Here is a 20386-nt window from a genome sequence, read left to right on the forward strand (position 1 = left end):
GAATGCAAGGTGTAGGTCTGATATTTGTGGGGTTTGGGTTCTGACATTAATTAAGCACAATACCCCTTTAGGGCAAGTTCAAAGGTAACATAAGTTGTATAGTCAAAAGGAGAAAAGAATGTTGAATCAGTGAAACAATCCATTGCGATTTTTGTCACTATGACATTCAGAGATTATCTGAGGCGTTGAAAGATTAGTTGCCACTTCCTGGAAGTTCAGTTTTCAGTCATCAGTATACAGAATTTTTTCACAGCAGTTCACGGTGCTTAAAACGTTGCCCTTTTCCTATGAAATAGTAAACATGTCCACATATGTTCACTGAAAATAAATGTCTTCACTGTAGTTAGTTTTTGAGCACTTCTATGAGAAGTGAAGTGAAAGTCGCTCAGTTGTGTCCAGCTCTTTGTGACCCCATGGACTGTAGCCCGCCAGGCTCCTCTGTCCATGGGGTTCTCCAGGCAAGAATACTGGAGTGGGTTGCATTCCCTTCTCCCAGGGATCCTCCTGACCCAGGGAAGTCTCCAGCATTGCTGGTGGATTTGTGAGAAGTAACTGCCTAGTTAAATGCCCTACTATAACTTATTACCATGTAGACATTAGGGTCGTTATAATTAGTAATTACGGCAGTCTATGTGCCTGTGCTGTCTCGGGATCAGTTCTGACTGCCGCTTGGGTTATCTCGGCCCAGGGGCTTCACACACGTGGATCCCACTGGAGTCCGCGCTCCTTGTCACCCAGCTTAATTAACATCTGCTCAGTTTCCAGACGCAACCGTGCGGAGACTTCTCAGGGCCCCTTCCCTGGGCCTCTGAAGCCTTACCATGCTGCTGGCTGTCAGCTCTGAGAGTGGAAGTGCTTCAGGCTCTGAACTGTCAGCATCCGGTTGAGGGACACATGAACATCTTCTGAATACACAGATCATGGGTGTGTGAGTGATACTTATTCTACAGATGAAAGACTGGCAGAGAGAAGTTTAGTAACTTGTCCAAACTAAGAAACCGTGCCAGGTTTTGAGGTCTGGAGAAGAACTCTCTGAAACCTGTGTATTTTACCTGTCTGCGTGCTGCCTCCCAAAGCTGGAGTCACACGGGGAAGACTGAACTCCAGTTACTGTTCAGCTTTCTTGGTGTGACCGCACACTGGCTGGTTTACGCTGTGCTAGAAATGCCAGGCCTTTATCCAGCATGAAATTGTTGACTATGTCGGAAGGCTCTCCCTGGCCCATCCTCCTGGTGGACGTGCACAGAGGCTGGGTCCAGACTCCGCCGTCACCCAGCTGCACGCATGAGTGTACCACCTCTGCACACAGCCACCTCTGGCACAGATACCCAGACATTGAAAACAGATCTACTCACTAATCTTTGGAGTTGAGAGAATTGGTTGAGCAAGACAGAAAAAAATAGTAAAATAGTTGGAATGGGCTTCACGAGCTCTTCTTACAGCCAGGTTCAGGGGCTGAGTAAGTGTATACATTTGATTTTTATAAAAATGAAATTGGAAAAGAAAACAATCGAAAGATCCTCTTTTTTAATCCTAAAGTTTTTGTTTGGTACCTTTAGTTTACTTGGGTTTCTTTGTACAGAAATGTGAACTGGGTTTGAGTGCGGCTAGGATAGGCAGTCACAGCAGCATTTCGACCGCTTTGTAATTATGTAAATAATTACAGCATTGTCAGTTCCCAAGTAGCTATGAGAAAAAGTTCAATAAAATATACTAGGGCCTTAGCCGCAGTAAATTGGTTTTAGGTCTCTGTGTGTTATAGTTATTCAAAGGCTGTATTCTTACTTTTGTACTATAGAAAACCATCAACTAACTATAATGTGATTTTAACTTTCAGATGGCAAGATAGGAATTCAGATTTGAATGAAGATCGCACTAGAGAAAGAAGACACAAAAATAGTTGCAGAAAATGTGACAGACTCAGACTCTTGAGCGTTTACTCAGAGATACTTTCTAGGAAAGAGTGCTAAATTCTTTAAAAAACACGGTGGATTTTTGTTTGCTATGGTGGTTAATTCTTTCTTGGAATCTCTTTTGGAACTATCTTGAGCTTGACTGATCTGTGTGTCATAGGATTTAGGGTAATCCTTTGATAATCCTTTTGATAATCTTGTTCCCTAGAAGAAAAGGCTTGAAAGGAGTTAAAAATTCATGCTTGGTGAATATGAGTCAGTAGTGAATTGACTAACTTTCTACCAGACTCTGTAGGGGCTGAAGCAGGATGGATTCCAAGCTGTATGAGGACTGTCTTCTACCCCAGAGCACCTGTGGCATCTGGAAGAGACAGCATGGCTTAGGTGACCAGTGAGTTAAGCCTCCTGTGTCACTTTTCCTCCTCCAGCTGATTGGCCTGGGGTTGGGTGGCTGGCGGAAGAGCAGCAGGATGGTCCCAGGTCCCCGCTCCGGGACCCTCACGGGTGATGGGAGCATGAGAGGGAGAGGTGCCCTCTGGGGCGGCTCCTCCTGCGTTTCTCTTACCCTGGATGTGTCCAGAGCCGGGTCTGGTAGAATGTAAAGCCGGGCCTTCCATCTGGCCAGAGTTCATGGAGCTCACCAGTCCGTGTTAATACAGAGACAGTTTAAGTCTTCCCTGAGCTCCGTGGCCAGCTCTTCCGGCAGAAAGGCTGGTCCATCCCGGTCTTCCCTACTGCTCCCCCGAGAGCCTGTTGATACTCAGGATGATAAAGTAGCCATCTGTTTGTGCCCTCCCTTTTGATTGGTTCCAAGGAGTTTATAGTCTTTTTGAGGTGTGTAGAGAGATACTCTTCTTCAAGACTGATCTTCTATACCTGCTATCGCTATATTGCTGTGGGTTCTTTTCTTTGGGGAAGGCTTTGTATTAACATGGTTAGTTTAAGTTGGGCATCCAGACAGGTCAAGAAGTTTGATAACTCAAACTTCTGGACATGACTTGGAGACTTTGCCTTCGGTCCAGTGTTCCTGGTGCCCAGGATGGGGACAGCCCCAGAACTGCGGGGCTCCTGGACCCATCTGTGTGCCTTGGCCGCTCGCTGCTTTGTTCGCCGTCCCCGCCAGAAGCCCCCTGCCCCTCCTACGTTTGTCCACGAGGAGTCTTCGGATTGTGTTCTCTGTCTACCACGTGCCTGCTCTATGTAGGCTGTGTGCCCATTTGGAGCATCTCACAGCCCCGGTTCATGTTAAGTCCTCCGCTGCAGACCCAAGCAGCGGAGTGAGTCACGGAGTGTGGGTGGGAGGCAGCGGCTCCTTTCTGAGTTTCCTGGTCTCTCTTCTCTGTGCCCCTTTGCAGTATTCACTTGGCACATCCTGTGCGTGCCTTGAGCAAAGCATCACGCTGAGTCACGGCTGCTGTGAGTTGTGTGTATCTGTTTCCCACGCTGGACCGTGAGCTCCAGGATAAAAGCCACGCCTTTCTGCCTTCCTCCCAGTTCCCTGCAGAGTACCCGGCACAGAGGTGCACTTGGTAAATAGATGCTGAAGAGATGAGGGAAGGAAGCCGAATGTGTTGTGCTCTTGGTGTTCCGAGGAAGTGTTCTATCCAGTAACACCCCTGCCACACCCCACACCCTCCAGAGAGAGGAGACTTGCTCCCAGGCATCCATCTAGTTTTATTTTAGAAGCAACAAAAGGAGTACTGAGACCAGATCAACTCTCAGGTGACCCTGTGCCCTGAACTTGAACTTCCAAGTCACAGGGAGGCCACAGAGAGTTTAGGAAGAGTTTAAAAGTTGATGCCTTTTAGGGGAAGCAGATACCTAATTTAGCTTTTTTCCTTTACTTTGTAAATGATACATTTCTTCTGTGACCCTGAGAAAATTGTCGTTGAGACCATCCCAGGGCTTTTTGACAAGCGGGCAGGTAGATCCTTTTGTTTTGGAACCATCTGTAGGGAAGGTGGTTTAATGCCTTCCTCTGTTTCTCAAAAAATGTTCATATGTTTCTTTTTACTGCATAATCTGAATTAGTTCTGTGCCATAGTCTTCTGATCCATTAACATGAAATGTCTTTCCATTTAGTAGGTCTTTAGTTTCTCTCAATAACATTACATAGTTTTCAGCAAACATGCAAACATTCTTTTTGTTAAAATTACTTCTAAGTATTTTATTTTTCTTGATGCTATTGTTAATTGAATTACTTTCTTAATTTCATTTTTGGATTGTTCACTGCTGATGTATAAAAATACAATGAGTTTTTCTGTATTGGTTTAATCCTGCAGTCTCTCTGAAATAATTTATTTGTCCTACTAGTTTTTTAGTGAATTCCTTAGAACTTTATATATGCAGATTATGTCATCTGTGAAGAGAGATAATTTTATTTCTTCTTATCTAATCCACATGTTTTTTCTATACTAATTGTCCTGGCTAGAACCTTGAGTATACTGTTGAATAGAATTGGTGAGAGCAGGCTTCTTGTCTTGTTCCTGATCTTAGGGGGAAAGCATATAGTCTGTCCCTGTTAAATAAGATTTAATAGTGTGCTTTTTGTATTTTGTAGCTGGTCTTCATCAGGTCAAGGGAGTTCCCTTCCAGCCCCTATTTGTGGTATTTTTAGCATGAAAGGTCTTTCCCCACCCCTAGTATTGCAAATATTTTTTAGTGCATCTGTTGAGCATGTGTTTTTGTCTTTTAGTCTGTTAATATGATGTATTAATAAATTAATTAAATTTTATATATTAAGCCAATATTGCATTCTTGGGCTAAATCCTCCTTGGCCATAGTGATAGTTTTTATATGTTGCTAGCTTTGGTTTGCTAATACTTTGTTGAGGATTGCTGTGTCTATAGTCATAAGAGATACTGATGGCTCTGTGTTTAAGAAATTACCTTAAGTAATTTTCTTAAGTAAGCGAGCATCTGTTACAAGAATTAGAGAAAATGATGCACAGGAAGGTCTAAGCAGAGGTGCCCAGTGCACAGCAGCCAGTTTACGTGAGTTACTGTTTCGTGTGGTCGTTTATAGTCACGACTCGGATCCCAGGATCTTGAGTCAGACAGACATAGATCTGAACTCTTCCTTCACCCCTCTTATTTATTAGTTGTGTCCCTTTAGGCACTTCTGTCTGGATATAAGATTTTCCATCTTTACTGCGGAGTCATGATGGTACTTCTCTCTTGGGGTTGTCAGGAGGATTTGACGAGGGCCCCGAACACAGGCCCGGCACACAGTTAGGTATAGACATAAGTGTGCATTCACTGTTGCACTTTAAACACGTGACTGCCGCGGTGTTATGAGGGTGAAAGATTTGAAATAATCGAGCTATCTGTAAGTCATTGGTCAAATATTATAAATGTGAGCAGTATAATAATAGTCTTTAAAATGGATTAGACTGATATAGAAAAATGCTAAATATTGGTAGTGGGCCGAATGGTTTTTGTGCACGTGTGTGTATTGATTGGTTTTTGTGCACATGTGTGTATATTGATAGGTTTGTATATACACTGAAGTCTAGAAATGCATGTGTATATGTCATATATCATTGTGAATAGTCTTATTTGGGGGATTATACTTTGACTTTAATTTTAAATAGGTTTATGCTTTATCCGAAAAAAAGAATAAAGATATTTCTGACTGGTGAGAAATCAGGAAGGTTAAAAAACATTTAGGGTTGTATTTAGGGGGCTTCCCTGGTAGCTCAGTAGGTAAAGAACCTACCTGCAGTGCAAGAGACCTGGGTTTGATCCCTGGGTCAAGAAGATCCCCTGGAGAAGGAAATGGCAAACTACTGCAGTATCCTTGCCTGAAATCCCATGGACAGAGGAGCGTGGTGGGCTGCAGTCCATGGGGGTCGCAAAGAGTTGGGCAAAACTGAGCAACTAACACTTTCACTTTTCGGGGTTGTATTTACCTTATTCTCTTTCTCAGACATTTTTATAACTTTGTTTGACTTTATTATCTAATGAAGCCTTATGCATTTTTTAGAAGTCATGAGAGCTGAAAAACATACATGAAGGATGGTTTGATTCATTCACATGTTTTGACTTCTTTCCTGTGGACTGCCAGAGTTAAATATTTGATTGCCTACCAGTTGGCCCGGGCTCCGCTGTGGGTGTTAGAACACCAGAGAAGTCCCTGCTGGTCTCTGCCCCCGGCACAGAGACAGAACAGACCTGCACACAGGTCGTTCCAGGGTGAGGAGGAGTGGAGGCACATGCACCGCTCTGCAGCCCAGGGCAGGAGAGTCGGGCAGGGTCACAGAGACTGGTGTATTCACGGTCACACAGGCGTGTGCTGGGCATACGGGGCGGATCAAGACGAGAAACTCGGGGGTTTACGAGAAGCAGCTGCCTTTGAGCTTGTTACCGTGGCTCCGTGCAGCCCCCTCTTGGGAGCACTAATTATCCTCCAGCTACTAGGTGCCACATTTCTCATTCCCTGGGAGGAGAACTTCAGTAACAGGGAGTGGGTGAAACTGAGCGCCTCCACGGGGCGGCCCTCATGTAGGGAGACAGAGCTGGTTGTCTCTGTGTAGCAGTGAGGCATTTTCTCCCCGCTGGCTTCTCGTGGGTCCGAGTCTGCTGCAGGAGTGACGACAGGAACAGCTTGGTGGTTCGGGGCCCGGCCTCCCTGGCAGACGGATAATGGAGAACAAGTATCTCTTAGTTTCTGTGACATTTTGTTTGTCCTCACAGGTGCGTGTGTATATTTCTAAGTGGACAGTATGAGTCAAAACTTGTAATTCCGAGTTCTATATACCTAACTCGAAGTCAGTCTTTAGACTAGTATGTTTTTCTGCCTCTTCGGTACCTGAAACTGTAGTCACAGTGGTGTGTAATGGTCTTTGATGACTTTTGACCCAAAGAGTCTGTGTGTGGCTTGTTGCTTTGTATTGTCCCATTCCAGCCTGATTACAGTTGAGTCCTGAGGCTGCTGGGGCTCTGCTGGGCCTTCCTTAGAGCTTCAGATCTGAGTTGGGAGGCTGGTGGAGAGGCTGCTTCTGCCCTGCCTATGCTCGTGGCTAATTGCCAGCGTCTGTCCAGCATCTGGACCACTGTTCAGGATTTCAGTGCAAGTTCACAAACTTACTCAGTTTTGAGAATTACGCTACTTTGCTGCTGAGGCCACAAGTGACTGTACTACTCTGGACTTTTAATTTTTTCAAAAGGTCCCAGCTCTCCTGTGTTTTAAAATCTCTTTTGTATCTACAGTTCTTTTGGGCATGCTATTATACTGCTGTTTTCATTTCCCCGTGCCTGTTAATTGGGTTACCAGGAGTGATTGAGAGTTGGATGAAAAGTACACTGTCACACTGTAGAAATTTCATGTGTAATTTTTAAATGTCTTGTCCCAATTCTGTAAAAGGGGGAGTGGAACTCGGGTGATTTTTAAAACATTAGAGGAACTGAGAGAAGTGACCCTTAGAATGACAGCCCTGCAGTGGTGTCTGGAGATGGAATTAATTATTTCTTTAGGTTCAGGGAGAACTGATCCTTCTCTGAGAACATTTTCTATGTAACAGATGTTATCTTGATGTGTGAAAAATTTTAAATTGATGTAATAGCATAGGCTTGCATAGCTAAAAATACTCATTCTCACACATGTGTTTGCCTTAGTTAAAGCTCTAGAAAAAGAGCCTCTGTTCTAACAAATGTCTGCTTAGCTGAAAAGCCTAAAGAAAATGGGAATTTAAGTGACTTGCAGAGTTCAGTATGGATTGATGTAGTTGAAAGGTACTGAAACATTTTGGACCATGAGGCCCCTCACCCTGGACTGGACCCACAGTGGACGCCCTCTGCACAGCCCAGCAGCCAACACAGCTTGTTTGTCAGGGTCGGGAACGGCACCTTCTACATCAGAGAAATTTAACCCCAGTTCACTGAAACTGGATGGATGCTTTTTGTAGGGCCTAACCCGTTCTGAATTTGATTTTAATTTCTGGGTGTCCCAAAAGCTAGGAACCATAGGGCATACTTATTTTTAAATGGTGTACTGGTTATTTCAAATAATAGGTTCAATTGACTTCTGTCCTCCAAACATCTTTGTGGGTGAAGTATCCCTAAACGTAAAGCAGTGTGTCCAACTGTTAATCTCATAAATGAATATTCCCTTTTCCTTGCTCCCCTGAGTTTCTGACTCAGATAGAAAACGTGAATCGCTTTCTTTGCTGGTGCTCGGGTCACACGCACGGCCGTGTAAGCTTGCTGTCACAGCATCGTGGTGATGAGCACCTGGTATCGTACCGTTAGCTTGTGGCCTTGGGACGTGCGACTTGACCCCTGCGCTGGCACTGGTGTTCTGGGCATTGCAGGTTCAAGGGTTTTTCTTTATGCATGTTTGCTTTTTATCGTGTCTGTTTATCTGTTGGGCTTTGAACCATCACTTCTCATCCCCGTCACCATGCTTAACTCCCGAATTCTGATCCCCCTTCTGTTTTTATGTTGATTTACTTCTGACCTGGTTAGAAATTGAGGTAAGTCAGGCCATCAGATTTGTTTTCGTAGGAGGAGTAGAGGCTAAGTTGGGACTAATGGAGCTCAGTTTCTAAAATCCCTCCACTGGCTGTGTGTCCCCCTTCCCTCCCTTGGGAGCCACTTCCACACGGGCGCTGGTGATGAGGCAGCTGCCGCCGTGTCATGTGCAGCGTAACATCTGCAGGGAGTGTGAGCAGTTTGTGACGAGCTGTTAAAGCTACAGGCTGCTTGAGGACAGTCTCTGACCCGCTCGTGGGGTCCCGCTCGGCCACTGGTCGGGGCCACAGTGCGCCTCTCTCCCGAGCGAGCAGCTGTCCATGAGTGACCTTACGTGGCCCATTCAACCAGTGACGGGAGGGCTGGTGGTCTTCAGGTGGAGAGTGAGTGAGAGGTGGATCCTGGCCGTCTCCCCAGGGCCCTCTCACTCACTCAGCCTCATCCCAGTGGTTGAGATGGAGGGGCCCGGGGAACAGGCTGGGGGCTGTGTCCTGCAGGGCCCCAGAGCCCTGGCCATGCCTGCCCACTGCAGGCCCAGGCCTTGAGATGGCTGTGAACCACTCTCCCCATCCCCAACTCTGTGGCCTAACGGCAGCGGCCATCTGCGAAGGATGCTGTCTGTTGGACGTGTACCCCACTCTCTGGGCAGCCTGAGGAGCCTGAGGGCCAGCTGGGTCCTGGGCGCCTGGCTCCCTCAGTGATGTCAGCTGGACGGGTCCGAGGGCCTGGCCCTGAGGGAGCCGCCAGCTGAGTTCTGCCTCCTCTCAGCAGGACCTGGACCTCAGAGGGTGAAAGTTGTGCCTTGGGACCTCGCCCTTTCTTGTCAGAACAGAGAATAACATTCATTTGGTGAAGGTTTACAGGAACGTAGTTACCTGACCTTGACCTGACTTCAAGAACAAAAGATCTGAAACCAAGAAGTTAGCAAACAACTAACCATGCCCCTGCCTTACCTTCCCTGGGAAAGGATTTTGCTGAAAGCTTTTGGGGAGTCTGAGGCTTTTAAGGCATGAGCCACCCATCTCCTTGTAGGGCCGCACAATAAACCTTTTTGTTACAGAGCCCAAGCTCATTCTGCTCGCCTCCTGACAGGCCAGTACATCGGGAGATGAGTTGTTGGAACAAGGAATAATGACTTGAATCGGGAAGCTAGCAGACTGAGAAGGTGGCAGACTCGAGCATCTCGAAAACCGTCTTCCCTCCGTCCCAGTGAGGGCTCTCTCGATGCATGTAAGCGGGGAGGGGAGGAGCCACTGTGGTGCTGCCCCGTGGCTGGCGGGCAGCTGGCAGCCGCTCGCTGAGGGTCCCTTGCTTGGGCGAGGGGCCCACTCTGGCGCCTCCAGTGGCTGAGCAGGCAGCCAGCTCCTGCCTGCCTCGCTGCGGTTTCACCCTGAGAAGAAAGGTGTGACTCCTGAGCGAAGCCAGGTCTGAAGAAGCACCAGGCCGCTCTGGCGCCGTCATTCTCGGGTAGGTGGAGCTAGGTGTGAAGACTCTGACCTTGGTGGTCAAGCAGAGGTGGTTGACATGACCATTACTGCGTTCGCTGTTTGAGGTGGCAGGTGGCATGGGCTCAGCCTGCCACTGGCTTCAGTGGTCAGCTCGTGACCGACGAGGTGGCCAGAAGCTGTGCAGCATGTGGCTGGCGGGGACACAGGCTGGTCTGGTGGGCTCGGCACAGAGAGGCGTGGTGATGGAGTGATCCCTGCACCAGTGGGGAGGAGGGAAGGGCCCGCCATGCCTCGGGGGTGGTCTGGGAGGCCACTGTTAACACTGCTCTGCTCCACACTCCAGCGTTCTGGTATTTGACGCACAGACACTTGATTTGGTGACAGTATCATCCTACAGCTCTCTGAGACTATTCCTCTTATTTCGCCACCTTCCCTCTTGATATCTATGCTTAATTTTGATTAAATTTTTATTGCCATGTGTGTGTAAATTCTCTCATTTTCCCCCTTCTTTTGCAGTGCCTAACCTGCTTTGAATCCCATTTTAATGATATTTTCATTTCAGCTACTGTATATTCTTAATTTCTAGAAGTTCCATTTGGTTCTTTGAACTAGCTTCCTTTTCCTTCATTATACCTGTGAGTTCCTTTAATTCTTGAACATGGATATAGCAGGTTTCATGTTAGTATCTGAGAGTTCCACTGTCTCTGTCATTTCTTAGTGGCTCATTTCTTAGTGGGTCACTATTTTTTGATGGTTTTCCCTCCTGATTATGGGCCACATTTCTCTGCTTCTCAACTGTTTAGGAAATTTTGATTAGATGTTATGTATTGTGACTGCTACATTATTGAGGATCCGTGGTTTGTTGTGTTTATTTAAAGAATGTTTGGCAACGCAGTGAAGTCACTTGCAAATCTCATATCCTTAAGGCCTGTTCTTAAGCTCTGAGAGGACAATTTGGTGTAATAGTTCAGCCCCCTACTAAGGCCTGCTCTCTCTGGGGGCTCTACTGAATGCATTTGGTGAGTCGCTGCAAACACCCCAACTCTAGTGCTTGAAAATCTTCCTTTTTGTGTAAACTTTGCGAGTTGTTCAAATTGCAGTTTCCTGGTCATTTTGTGCCCTCCCTTAGAGAATTTCACTCACGTGTGTGACCCAGAACTTAGGACATTTCTGGAGCTCTCTTTGTATGGGGCTTCCCCTTTTTCAGTACTCCACGCTGCAACTTCTAGCCACCTCAGCCTCCCTGAAGTCTGATCTTCCTTTTCTCCACTTCCCAAGACTGCCAGGTTCATTTTGGGTTCCTCTTCCCTGTAAGGGCTGGCCCGGAAATTTTCTCCAGGCAGGAAGTTGCAGTGATTGGAAGAACACACCTTGTTTGTTTCCCTTCTCTGAGGCGTCACGGTTCTGTGCTGCCTTCTGTCTTCTGAAAGTGGTGGTTTTGTGCATTCTGTGTGGCTCCTGGGGAAAGGTGAGGTCTTTGCTGACCCACCCTCGTGGCAGGTGGGAACCCCAGGGGTTCAGTGAGATTGACCCGTGAAAATAATTCTCAGTAACTGAACGCAGTTCCACCCAGCCTGCCCACCTGTGTTAGAAAGAGAGCGAAAGGCAAATTGTGTGTGTTTTTGCGTGAAGCACAGCTGTAGTCATGCCCCTGTTCCTTGCCTTCCCCACCGCCTGGGGCTGTCACTGGTCTCCGAGGAGTGGTGACCGCAGCTCCACAGCGGCCGAGTGGTGCTGGCTGCCCGGGTGCTCCTGGGGCCCCTGAGGACAGAGCCTGCTTCCGCTCTCGGTGCTCGGTGGGCGGCCTCCTGCTGTGGGCCAGCCTTTACTCTTGGGTCTAGGCTTCCCTGGTGGTTCCCACGGTCAAGCGTCTGTCTGCAGTGTGGGAGACCCAGGTTCGGAAGATCGCCTGGAGAAGGAGATGGCGACCCACTCCTGTCCCCTTGCCTGGAAAATCCCATGGACGGAGGAGCCTAGTAGGCTACAGCCCGTGGGGTCACAAAGAGTCGGACACGACTGAGCAACTTCATTTTTTTTTTCACTTTTTACTCTTGGAGGGGCCTTGTAGTGTGCGCTGCAGTTTAATAATCACTTCTGAGTCCATATGGGAAGTCTGTGCTAATAGGCCACTGAACATCTGAATCAGTAAGACATTGATGCATGGATTGAAGGAGCCATCTGTGAAACAGCACAGCTTGCCAGGTGGTCCGAAGTGTAAAGGCATGTGGGGGGAGGCTGATCTGCACAGGATTCTGCATTTGTGAGGATGTGATTCCTCCTTTATTGTTGTTTTGTTGATTAGTCGCTAAGTTTAGTCCAACTCATTTAGACCCCAGGGACTGTAGCCCACCAGGCTCCTCTGTCCATGGGATTTCCCAAGCAAGAATATTGGAGTAGGTTGCCATTTCCTTCTCTAGGGGATCTTCCCAACCCAGGGATTGAACTCACATCTCCTGCTTGGCAGGTGGATTCTTCACCACTGAGCCACCTGAGAAGCCCGGTTCCTCCCTTACTGCTGCATATAAGGAGCCCTGTGATTTGAAGTGGATTGTTGGTGAGCCGTAAGGAACATTAGGGTCTTGGGTAGACGCAAGACATAGTTCAGCTGAGAAGCAACTAGATCAAGAAAAACAGATTATTTCTGTTTTTGGTCAACACTTACTTTAGACTTACTAGTAAAGGTCTAAGCCCTTTTTCAGAAATCATGAGTGTTGCCAGCTATGGACGTTAATTTTCTTTTTTGTTTGTCTGTTTTCAGTGACTCCTAGTCCTTCCCCCTCCCCCCGAGTGACCCACACGTGCTACAGACGCCCTCGGTGCTCTGCACAGTGCGCTGTGATGGCTTTGATTTTTTGGTCCTCAAAATGCTCAAAGATGGTTTTCTTTCTATATATCTATTTTTTAAAATACAACTCGAGGAATATTGATGGGATCTACTGCTGTCTAAGGAATTCCCTTATAGCTCAGTCAATAAAGAATCTGCCTGCAATGCCGGAGACCCAGGTTTGATTCCTGGGTTGGGAAGATCCCCTGGAGAAGGAAATGACAACCCAGTCCAGTATTCTTGCCTGGAGAATCCCGTAGACAGAGGAGCCTGGTGGGCTATAGTCCATGGGGTTGCAGGAGTCAGAAATGGCTTAGAGATTAAACCACCACTGCTGCTATCTAGAAAATTTAGAAGTTAATGAATTTATGAAAAAAAAATGTTTAATTTCACTAAAATGCAACATTGAAGAAGAGGTTATTTTGGGGGGGGGGGAGAAGCCTATCAAATTTTGGTTGAAATTTTAAAATGTTAGTATTTTCAGTATTGGCAAGAATGTGGCAAGAAACTCTGAATTACCAGGAAAAGTATGTATTTATATGAGCTTTCTGAAGATAAGTCGGGTAGTATACATCAAAAGCTTTTATATTCTGGCTCAGTAATATTGCTTCTAGGAATTATTTTTCTTAAAGTTATTAGATGTTCAAACAAAAATGCAGGTAGAAAGGTGTCTGTTGCAGTATTATTTCTAAGCATAAGATATTAGATATCCCTAACTCTCTTAACAAGGAAAATGTTTTTTATTTGTATCATTTTCCAATTGCAAAGTACCATGGAAACATTAAAATGGCATTTATGAAGAATATTTTATCATGTGGTAAAATGTACATTTGAAATAAGCAATTTTCTAAAATGGAATATAGTCTTACATTAACTATTAAAAAGTACATGAAAGAATGGCCAGAAATATACCAGATTGTTAAAGTAACTGTTCCTACATGATAGTTTCATGAGAAGTTGCTTTCTTTTTTATGATTTTTCTGTTTTCTGAAATTGGAGTGGAAAGCATTCCTGATACGTGAAAGTAAACAGGGTGTTCGTAGCTGCATTCTTGACTCACCTAAGGCTTTTCTAGACCCTGGATGGGCATCTCAGATTCCAGAAGAGAAGGCAAACCGTTAACCTCTAATTAAAACTAGTTGCTGTTTTCAGGTGAGATGAAAAAGTTCTTAAAAATTAAAAAAAAGAAAAAATTTCTATGCTTACTCTTCAGATAAAAATTTTGATGATGAAGATTCTGTGGATGGTAATAGACCTTCTTCCGCCAGCTCTACGTCGTCCAAAGCTCCAGCAAGCTCACGGAGAAACGTTGGAATGGGCACCACCCGGAGGCTCGGCTCCTCCTCTCTGGGATCCAAGTCTTCAGGTAGGACCAGGCCCGAGCGCAGAGCTGCGTGGTCCGCGGTACAGGTGCTTAAAGCAGGCGCGCTTGCTGCTCGCCCTCTGCGTCCTCTCGGGGCGCAGTGATTCTGTGCCCAGTGTGAGTCCACTTTCTCCTCGTTAAGTGAATTGGTTCTCATCTGTGGATGCTGACAAGCTGGTAGAGCGTACGTCTGAGCTGCTGTGTGGCCATGTTTGCTGAGGCAGAATCTTTGGGTGTGTGAATCCACCGCGGAGCAGAGCTTATGGCCTTGGGCTCCTGCCATGCCTGATGATGCTTGCGTGGTATCAGCCAATTTCTGTGTCTCAGGACTGAGGTTGTCTAGAAATTAGATTGTCTTTAAAATGTTCCTGGAAGTAAGATTGTTGCTTGTGAGACCTTGTGAGATACTGAATTAGTGAATTGTCAAGATTAGCTCCCTGAGGCTTTGAAAACAAATTTATAAGGATAAATCTCTTTATCCTCCTCTCCCATCCCCTGATTTAGACGGTTCTGGATCTTGTCATATATAGCCTTCATTTTGCAGTCACATTTAAATTTATACACAAATTACCTACTTTAAAAATTTTTTCATTTAAGTATCGTTGATTTACAGTGTAGTGAAAACTACTAACTTTTTACTTTGGAACCACGCTTACTGTTAGCATTGGGCTTTCGAGCTTGGCTGTATGAATTGATCAGTTAAAGCTAGAGGGAGGACCAACCTCAGAACGCTGCCTCCTTGCGCTGGTCTCCTTGCTGTCTGAACAGGCCGTGGATGTTCGTGTCCCAGCTTGTCGGCTTGGTGCCCACAACCTCTGCACTGCCGTCTCTGTGTGGCGGGGGCTGCTGCTCTTAGTTCGTCCTAATTGTTTATATATTTTTTTAAAGTGTATTTTTTTCAAATTTATTTTAACTGGAGGATAATTTATAATTATTCTAACTGGAGGATAATTACTTTATAATGTTGTGTTGACTTCTACCATAGAAAAATGTGAATCAGTCATAACTATACCTATATCCCTTCCCTCTTGAGCCTCCCCCACCCCACCTCTTGCCATCCCATGCCTCTCAGTCATCTTTTATTTTTTGGTTCATTTAAAAAAATGTATATATATATATTTGTTGTTGTTGTTAAAGAGCTTAAATTCACACAACATAAAATCAACCATTTTAAAGATAACAATTCATTAGCACTTATTAGATTCATAGTGTTGGGCAGCCACCACCTCTATCTAGTTTCAACACAGTTTCAGCCTTCAAAAAAAGACCCCATTAAAGTTCTCCCCATTCCTTCCTTCCCCAGCTCTGGCGGTCCCTCCAGGCTGTTCTTTCTCTGTGCTTTCAGCTATTCTAGGAATTTCAGAGAAATGGAGCCATCCAATATGTTGTCTCTTGTGTCTGGCTCCTTTCACTTGGCATAATATTTTTGGAGTTCATCTCTGCTGGAGCGTGTATCAGTACTTTTCTTTTAAATGGCTGAACTATCTTTCTAATCCATTTTCTTGATCTGTTTTTGAGTAGCATGTATTCTACAAACTAAGCTTAGAAAATTTCTGCGTAATCAGACCATGTCTTTTTGTTCCCATTCCTCACCTGTTTTCCTTCCAAAGGTCCGACCTGTGTAGATTGATTGTACAGAGATACAGCCCTGTCTTTCCCTCAGGCCTGACCCCGTCTTTTTTCCATTTTGTTTAACTTCATAGTTGTGAGTTTCCCTGTTGACTTCTCATCAGACTCCTGGGGGCCCAGGCCTGCGTATGGCCCCAAGCCCTCTGTGACATGCGGCGCCCCGCTTCATACAGAAAGATGCTGGGTGCTCGTCAGCCTGGTGGGATGCAGGCCTAACCTAAGGCAGGCGCCACCACTCACAGCGTGTTACTATTTTCTGTCTATAATTGACTTGTGAATGCAGAGAAATACTCATCAGTCATGATGACACGTATTTACCATGAGCACCAGTTGTCTTTAAAGCCCTTTCTGTCTAGGTGGTCCATCACAACCCCAGATGCCAACTAAGTTGTCAGGTAGGAAGCTCTGGAAAAGCACTCAGACTAATCAATATAAATCATTAATGATGGTTACAGGGATGACTGTAGATGACCATTCAGGAACCTTGAATATGAAGAAAAAACATCTGGTAAAATAACACTTGATTTTCTTATGTGAAGTGACATATTAACAGAAAGAAAAAGCTTTCTCCTGAATGATAGCAGTTGTGGGGTCAATTTGCGACTGGCATATAAATGAAAAATTGACAAGTTATTGTGATTTTAAGGAAATGAAAATTTTTTTTCTTTGAAGTGAAAATATTTTGAGACTAACATGAAGTTGAGGTGAAACTATAAATTTCTTTAAGAACTTATTTGAATGTTTCACAGATTTGTTATGTAGGATTCCTGACAATGATATAATTTCACTTATTCCCTGAAGAATTGAAATTTCTATTACATGTTCATTAGGAATCTTTGAAAAGACTTATATATTAATACAGGGCTTCCCAGGCGGTGCTAGTGGTAAAGAACCTGCCTGCCACTGCAGGAGAGACAGGAGATGTGGATTTGATCCCTGGAGGAGGGCATGGCAACCCACACCAGTATTCAGGCCTGGAGAACCCCACAGACAGGGAAGTCTGGTGGGCTGTGGTCTATAGGGTCACAAAGAGATGGACATGGCTGAAGCGACTTGGATGCACTCACATAGATTAACACAGTATAAATCACCTAAATCTTTTAAAGTCTGTACCACTGGCCCTCCTTAAGCAAGTACTTTAAGCTAATATATGTTCTACTGTAAAACTGTTATACTTTATCTTAATATTGAAAGTCAGTAACGCTTGTCAGTGCCACAAAACTCTAAACTTCTATTGACTTTAAAAAGTTGCAAATCTTCTAAAATATAATTTTTTGATTTTGTATATGAGTCCTCCAGTGCACACTGTTTACATTTTAAAAACTGATGTTTTTTTATAGCTGCAAAAGAAGGAGCTGGTGCTGTTGATGAAGAGGATTTTATTAAAGCATTTGACGATGTGCCTGTAGTCCAGGTGAGTGAAGCTGTTTGGTTTGATTAAAAAGGATGGGCTTATTCTTCAGATTTCATTTTCAAGCATGTGACACGCAGAGTTTCTTACTAGGTAGGATGATTCTGACTACCAAGACCACAGGCGGTCTAAGGTTGCAGACTAGGAAATGTCAGGGCCTCTCAGAGCTGAAATGCGGAGTGACAGTCACCGCCCGGGATGACCTTCCCGTTAGAACTGGTGAGAAGTGGCTTTTGCTCCAGTAGTGAGTTCGTGAGTCAGGTCACACAAAAGAGGCGAAAATAAGTGACTCCATTCCAAGAGAGAACAAAGAAGCATGCTTATGTCGGTATTTTCCTTAGAGAAGTCTGTAAATTTGAAGAATGTAGGTGTCTGAAAGGTATAAAAAATGTTTTCATAAAGCCTTAGTTTATACCATCGTGATAGTTCCCGTGAGTACCTGACACGTGAAGCAGAGATGACTTGCGGAACCTGGGGCCCGGCCACTCACTGTAAACTGCTGTGTGCCTCGGCATCATCTCCTGCTGACCGGGCTTGCGGCCCATCGGATGTCGTGCTCAGGATTCCTCCCGCACTTGATGCCCGTCTGAGTCCCTGGTCGCTGCCTGGTTGCCATGTGTGTACAGAGCAGATAGCAGGTGTTTTAGGCTCAGGTTTATCCTTATGTCCTTGACCTTCCTACCATGCCTCACTCTTGGTGGATTTTTTCCTCCCCGTTGCTGTCTTTGGAGTAAGATATAAGGGTAAATGAGAAAACAGGTTTGAAAGTGTTTAGGGTCACGAGCATAGACACGCCTTGCCGCATTGCGCTTCAGTGTGTTGTGCTTGGTAAGTGCTGCCGTTTCACAGATGGTCTGTGGCCACCTGGCCTCGAGCATGTGTACGGTGTCCCGGCCCCATCAGCATCTGCTCACCTCGTGTCTCTCTCATCTTTTGGTAATTCTCACAACAGTTCAGCTCTCCATCAGCAAAAAGATCACAGTTCTCGGAAGACTCATGATGGTTCGCATTTTTTTTTTTAAGCAATAAAGGATTTTTAAATTAAAGTATGCACATGGCCTTTTTAGACAGTGGGCATACTTTAATTGGGCAGTTAATAGACTGCAGACTGGGAAAATCTTTGTGTCTCGCTTCATTGTGATACTCACTTGATTGCACCTGCAGTGCAGTGAGGACACTAGAACTGACCTGGCGGTGTCTCTGAGGTCTTCCAGTATAGTGTGGTGTTACAAAAAAACAAATCAGCGACTTGGGCCTCTCTGCCCATTCCCCACTGGGCTTCTTTCTTGGTTGTGCATGAAATTGTCTGTTATGGTAAAGCTGCATTTGAGGCGAGGTTGTCCATATACGGGCATCAGAGCTGGTGAGTTTACATTCACGGTGGAAACTCATTCAGTGGCAACCCTATCTAGATGTTATCTCAGAGGCCCTTTTCTGAAAAATGAATTGATTTCTTGTACTGTACTTACCAGATGCTCTTGACTTCACGTAATTAAGAAATAATCTTTGTTTATTCTGTAAATTTTCTCATATTGATTGTAAATTAATTTTGCTTACAGATTTATTCCAGCCGAGACCTTGAGGAGTCCATAAACAAGATTAGGGAAATACTATCTGATGACAAGCATGATTGGGAGCAAAGAGTAAATGCTGTAAGCTGCCGACTTTGTGTGATTACATTTGCATTAGATATTTAAATATTATAACACTTTATTATGAAATTGAGGTACAGCTGTAGTGAATTTTAAGTAGCACTTTAAATACAAGGCACCATATCCCCAGTTTGCCTCTCTGGTAGCTGACCTCACCTCTGTTCTTAAAACTCGCCTGCTCCTGTGTTTTTGTGCCTCTTGTACTTTGGCATGGCCACTACCCTCACTTCCATAAAGGCTTAATTTCGCGATCCTTGGCCGGGGAAGCAGCTTCTCAGTGGCGTACACTGAGTGTCCCTGTCGCCCTTTCTTTCTTCATAGCACTTCTGTCCCTTCTGTTTTTGAAAGTACATTAATGACAGCAAGTTTTCCGAACATTAAAGTGAGCAGCATTTGGTGAAGGTTGTCTCTTCTGGGGAAGGTGACTGTGTGCTGGTTGGCCAGCAGGAAGCAGGTTGGGAACGTGGCTGCTGTCTGTTTCAGATGCCCTCCAGTCCGTCAGTAACAGGTGCAGTGTGGATACTGTGACCTCCAGTGGGGACGCTTCTTCCTGTGAAAGTGAACGGCGCTCAGTCGTGTCTGACTCTTTGCAACCCCATGGACGAGACAGTCCATGGAATTCTCCAGGCCAGAATACTGGAGTGGGCCGTTCCCTTCTCCAGGGGACCCCGGTTCCCCGTTCCCAACCCAGGGCTCAAACCCAGGTCTCCTGCGTTGTAGGCGGATTCTTTACAAGCTGAGCCACTTTCCTGTGATTCACTCAGTAAATGGTGGTTGGATGGGGTGTTGGGAAAGGGGAGCTTAGGGAAGGAGCTTTTTTACAGGCTACAATGAGGTTTCAGTTATTTTTATCCTTAGTATCAGAGCGTCTGTAAATACGCTAAAATGTTCCAATTAAAAAATGCATTTTGTAGAATTATAATGCATTTATCACAGATACTAATTTTTAAAAATTATTTTTTCTTATTTATGATACCTAGATTTCTTCAGTATGTTAGCTACTGTTTAGTTGGTCTAATTCTTCTTGGAAAACTGTATCATTTAACTTCGTTGTTGATCCTTGAATATTTGTTGGCTTCCATTATTCTGTATTTCTGTTCTAAGGATTGTTTTGTCTGTCTCTTAATTTTTCTACCCCATTAGCTAAAAAAGATTAGATCTTTACTCTTGGCTGGTGCTGCCGAGTATGATAACTTCTTCCAGCACTTACGGCTTTTGGACGGAGCCTTTAAACTGTCGGCTAAGGACCTACGGTCTCAGGTTGTGCGGGAGGCTTGTATCACGCTGGGGTAAGGACTGCGACGCTCCCGGTTCTCACATAATAAAGTGGCTGTGTCACAGAGCTTCAGAGAGGGGTCACTGAATAATACATCCACCGGGGCTTTCCACATGCCTGTCACCTGGTCTCCAAGGCTGATTCCCTTTACACTCTCTGTTACACTTTGACAGTGTTTCCTGGCCAGTTATGTTAACACGTCATTGACAGAGGGGATTTTTGCAGAAAATTAACACCTGTGGCATCACTACGTCTCTGGTTGATAATGTGTTGTGTGACAGATTTTAAATTTTACCCAGTGACTTAACTCTGAAGCCTCTGTTTTAAACTTGAAACAATTATTAATAATATGGAAAAATGAAGTCTTATAAACTTCTGTTCTCAGCCTTTTCATTGATTT

At 45.1% G+C, this 20386-nt stretch overlaps 1 protein-coding gene across 12 annotated transcripts in view; it reads left to right on the forward strand.

Annotated features, from left to right (window-relative positions):
* Positions 1-20386, forward strand: part of CLASP1 (cytoplasmic linker associated protein 1) — a 263446-nt gene that overhangs the window by 135812 nt on the left and 107248 nt on the right. For all 12 annotated transcript variants that reach the window (XM_043488028.1, XM_043488035.1, XM_043488036.1 and 9 more), the window contains exons 9-12: positions 13869-14021; positions 16988-17061; positions 18618-18710; positions 19854-19999. In XM_043488028.1, coding sequence (XP_043343963.1) covers positions 13869-14021; positions 16988-17061; positions 18618-18710; positions 19854-19999 — 466 coding nt within the window. The remainder of the gene's footprint in view (positions 1-13868; positions 14022-16987; positions 17062-18617; positions 18711-19853; positions 20000-20386) is intronic.

Source organism: Cervus canadensis, chromosome 15, assembly GCF_019320065.1.
Source record: "Cervus canadensis isolate Bull #8, Minnesota chromosome 15, ASM1932006v1, whole genome shotgun sequence".
NCBI lineage: Eukaryota > Metazoa > Chordata > Mammalia > Artiodactyla > Cervidae > Cervus > Cervus canadensis.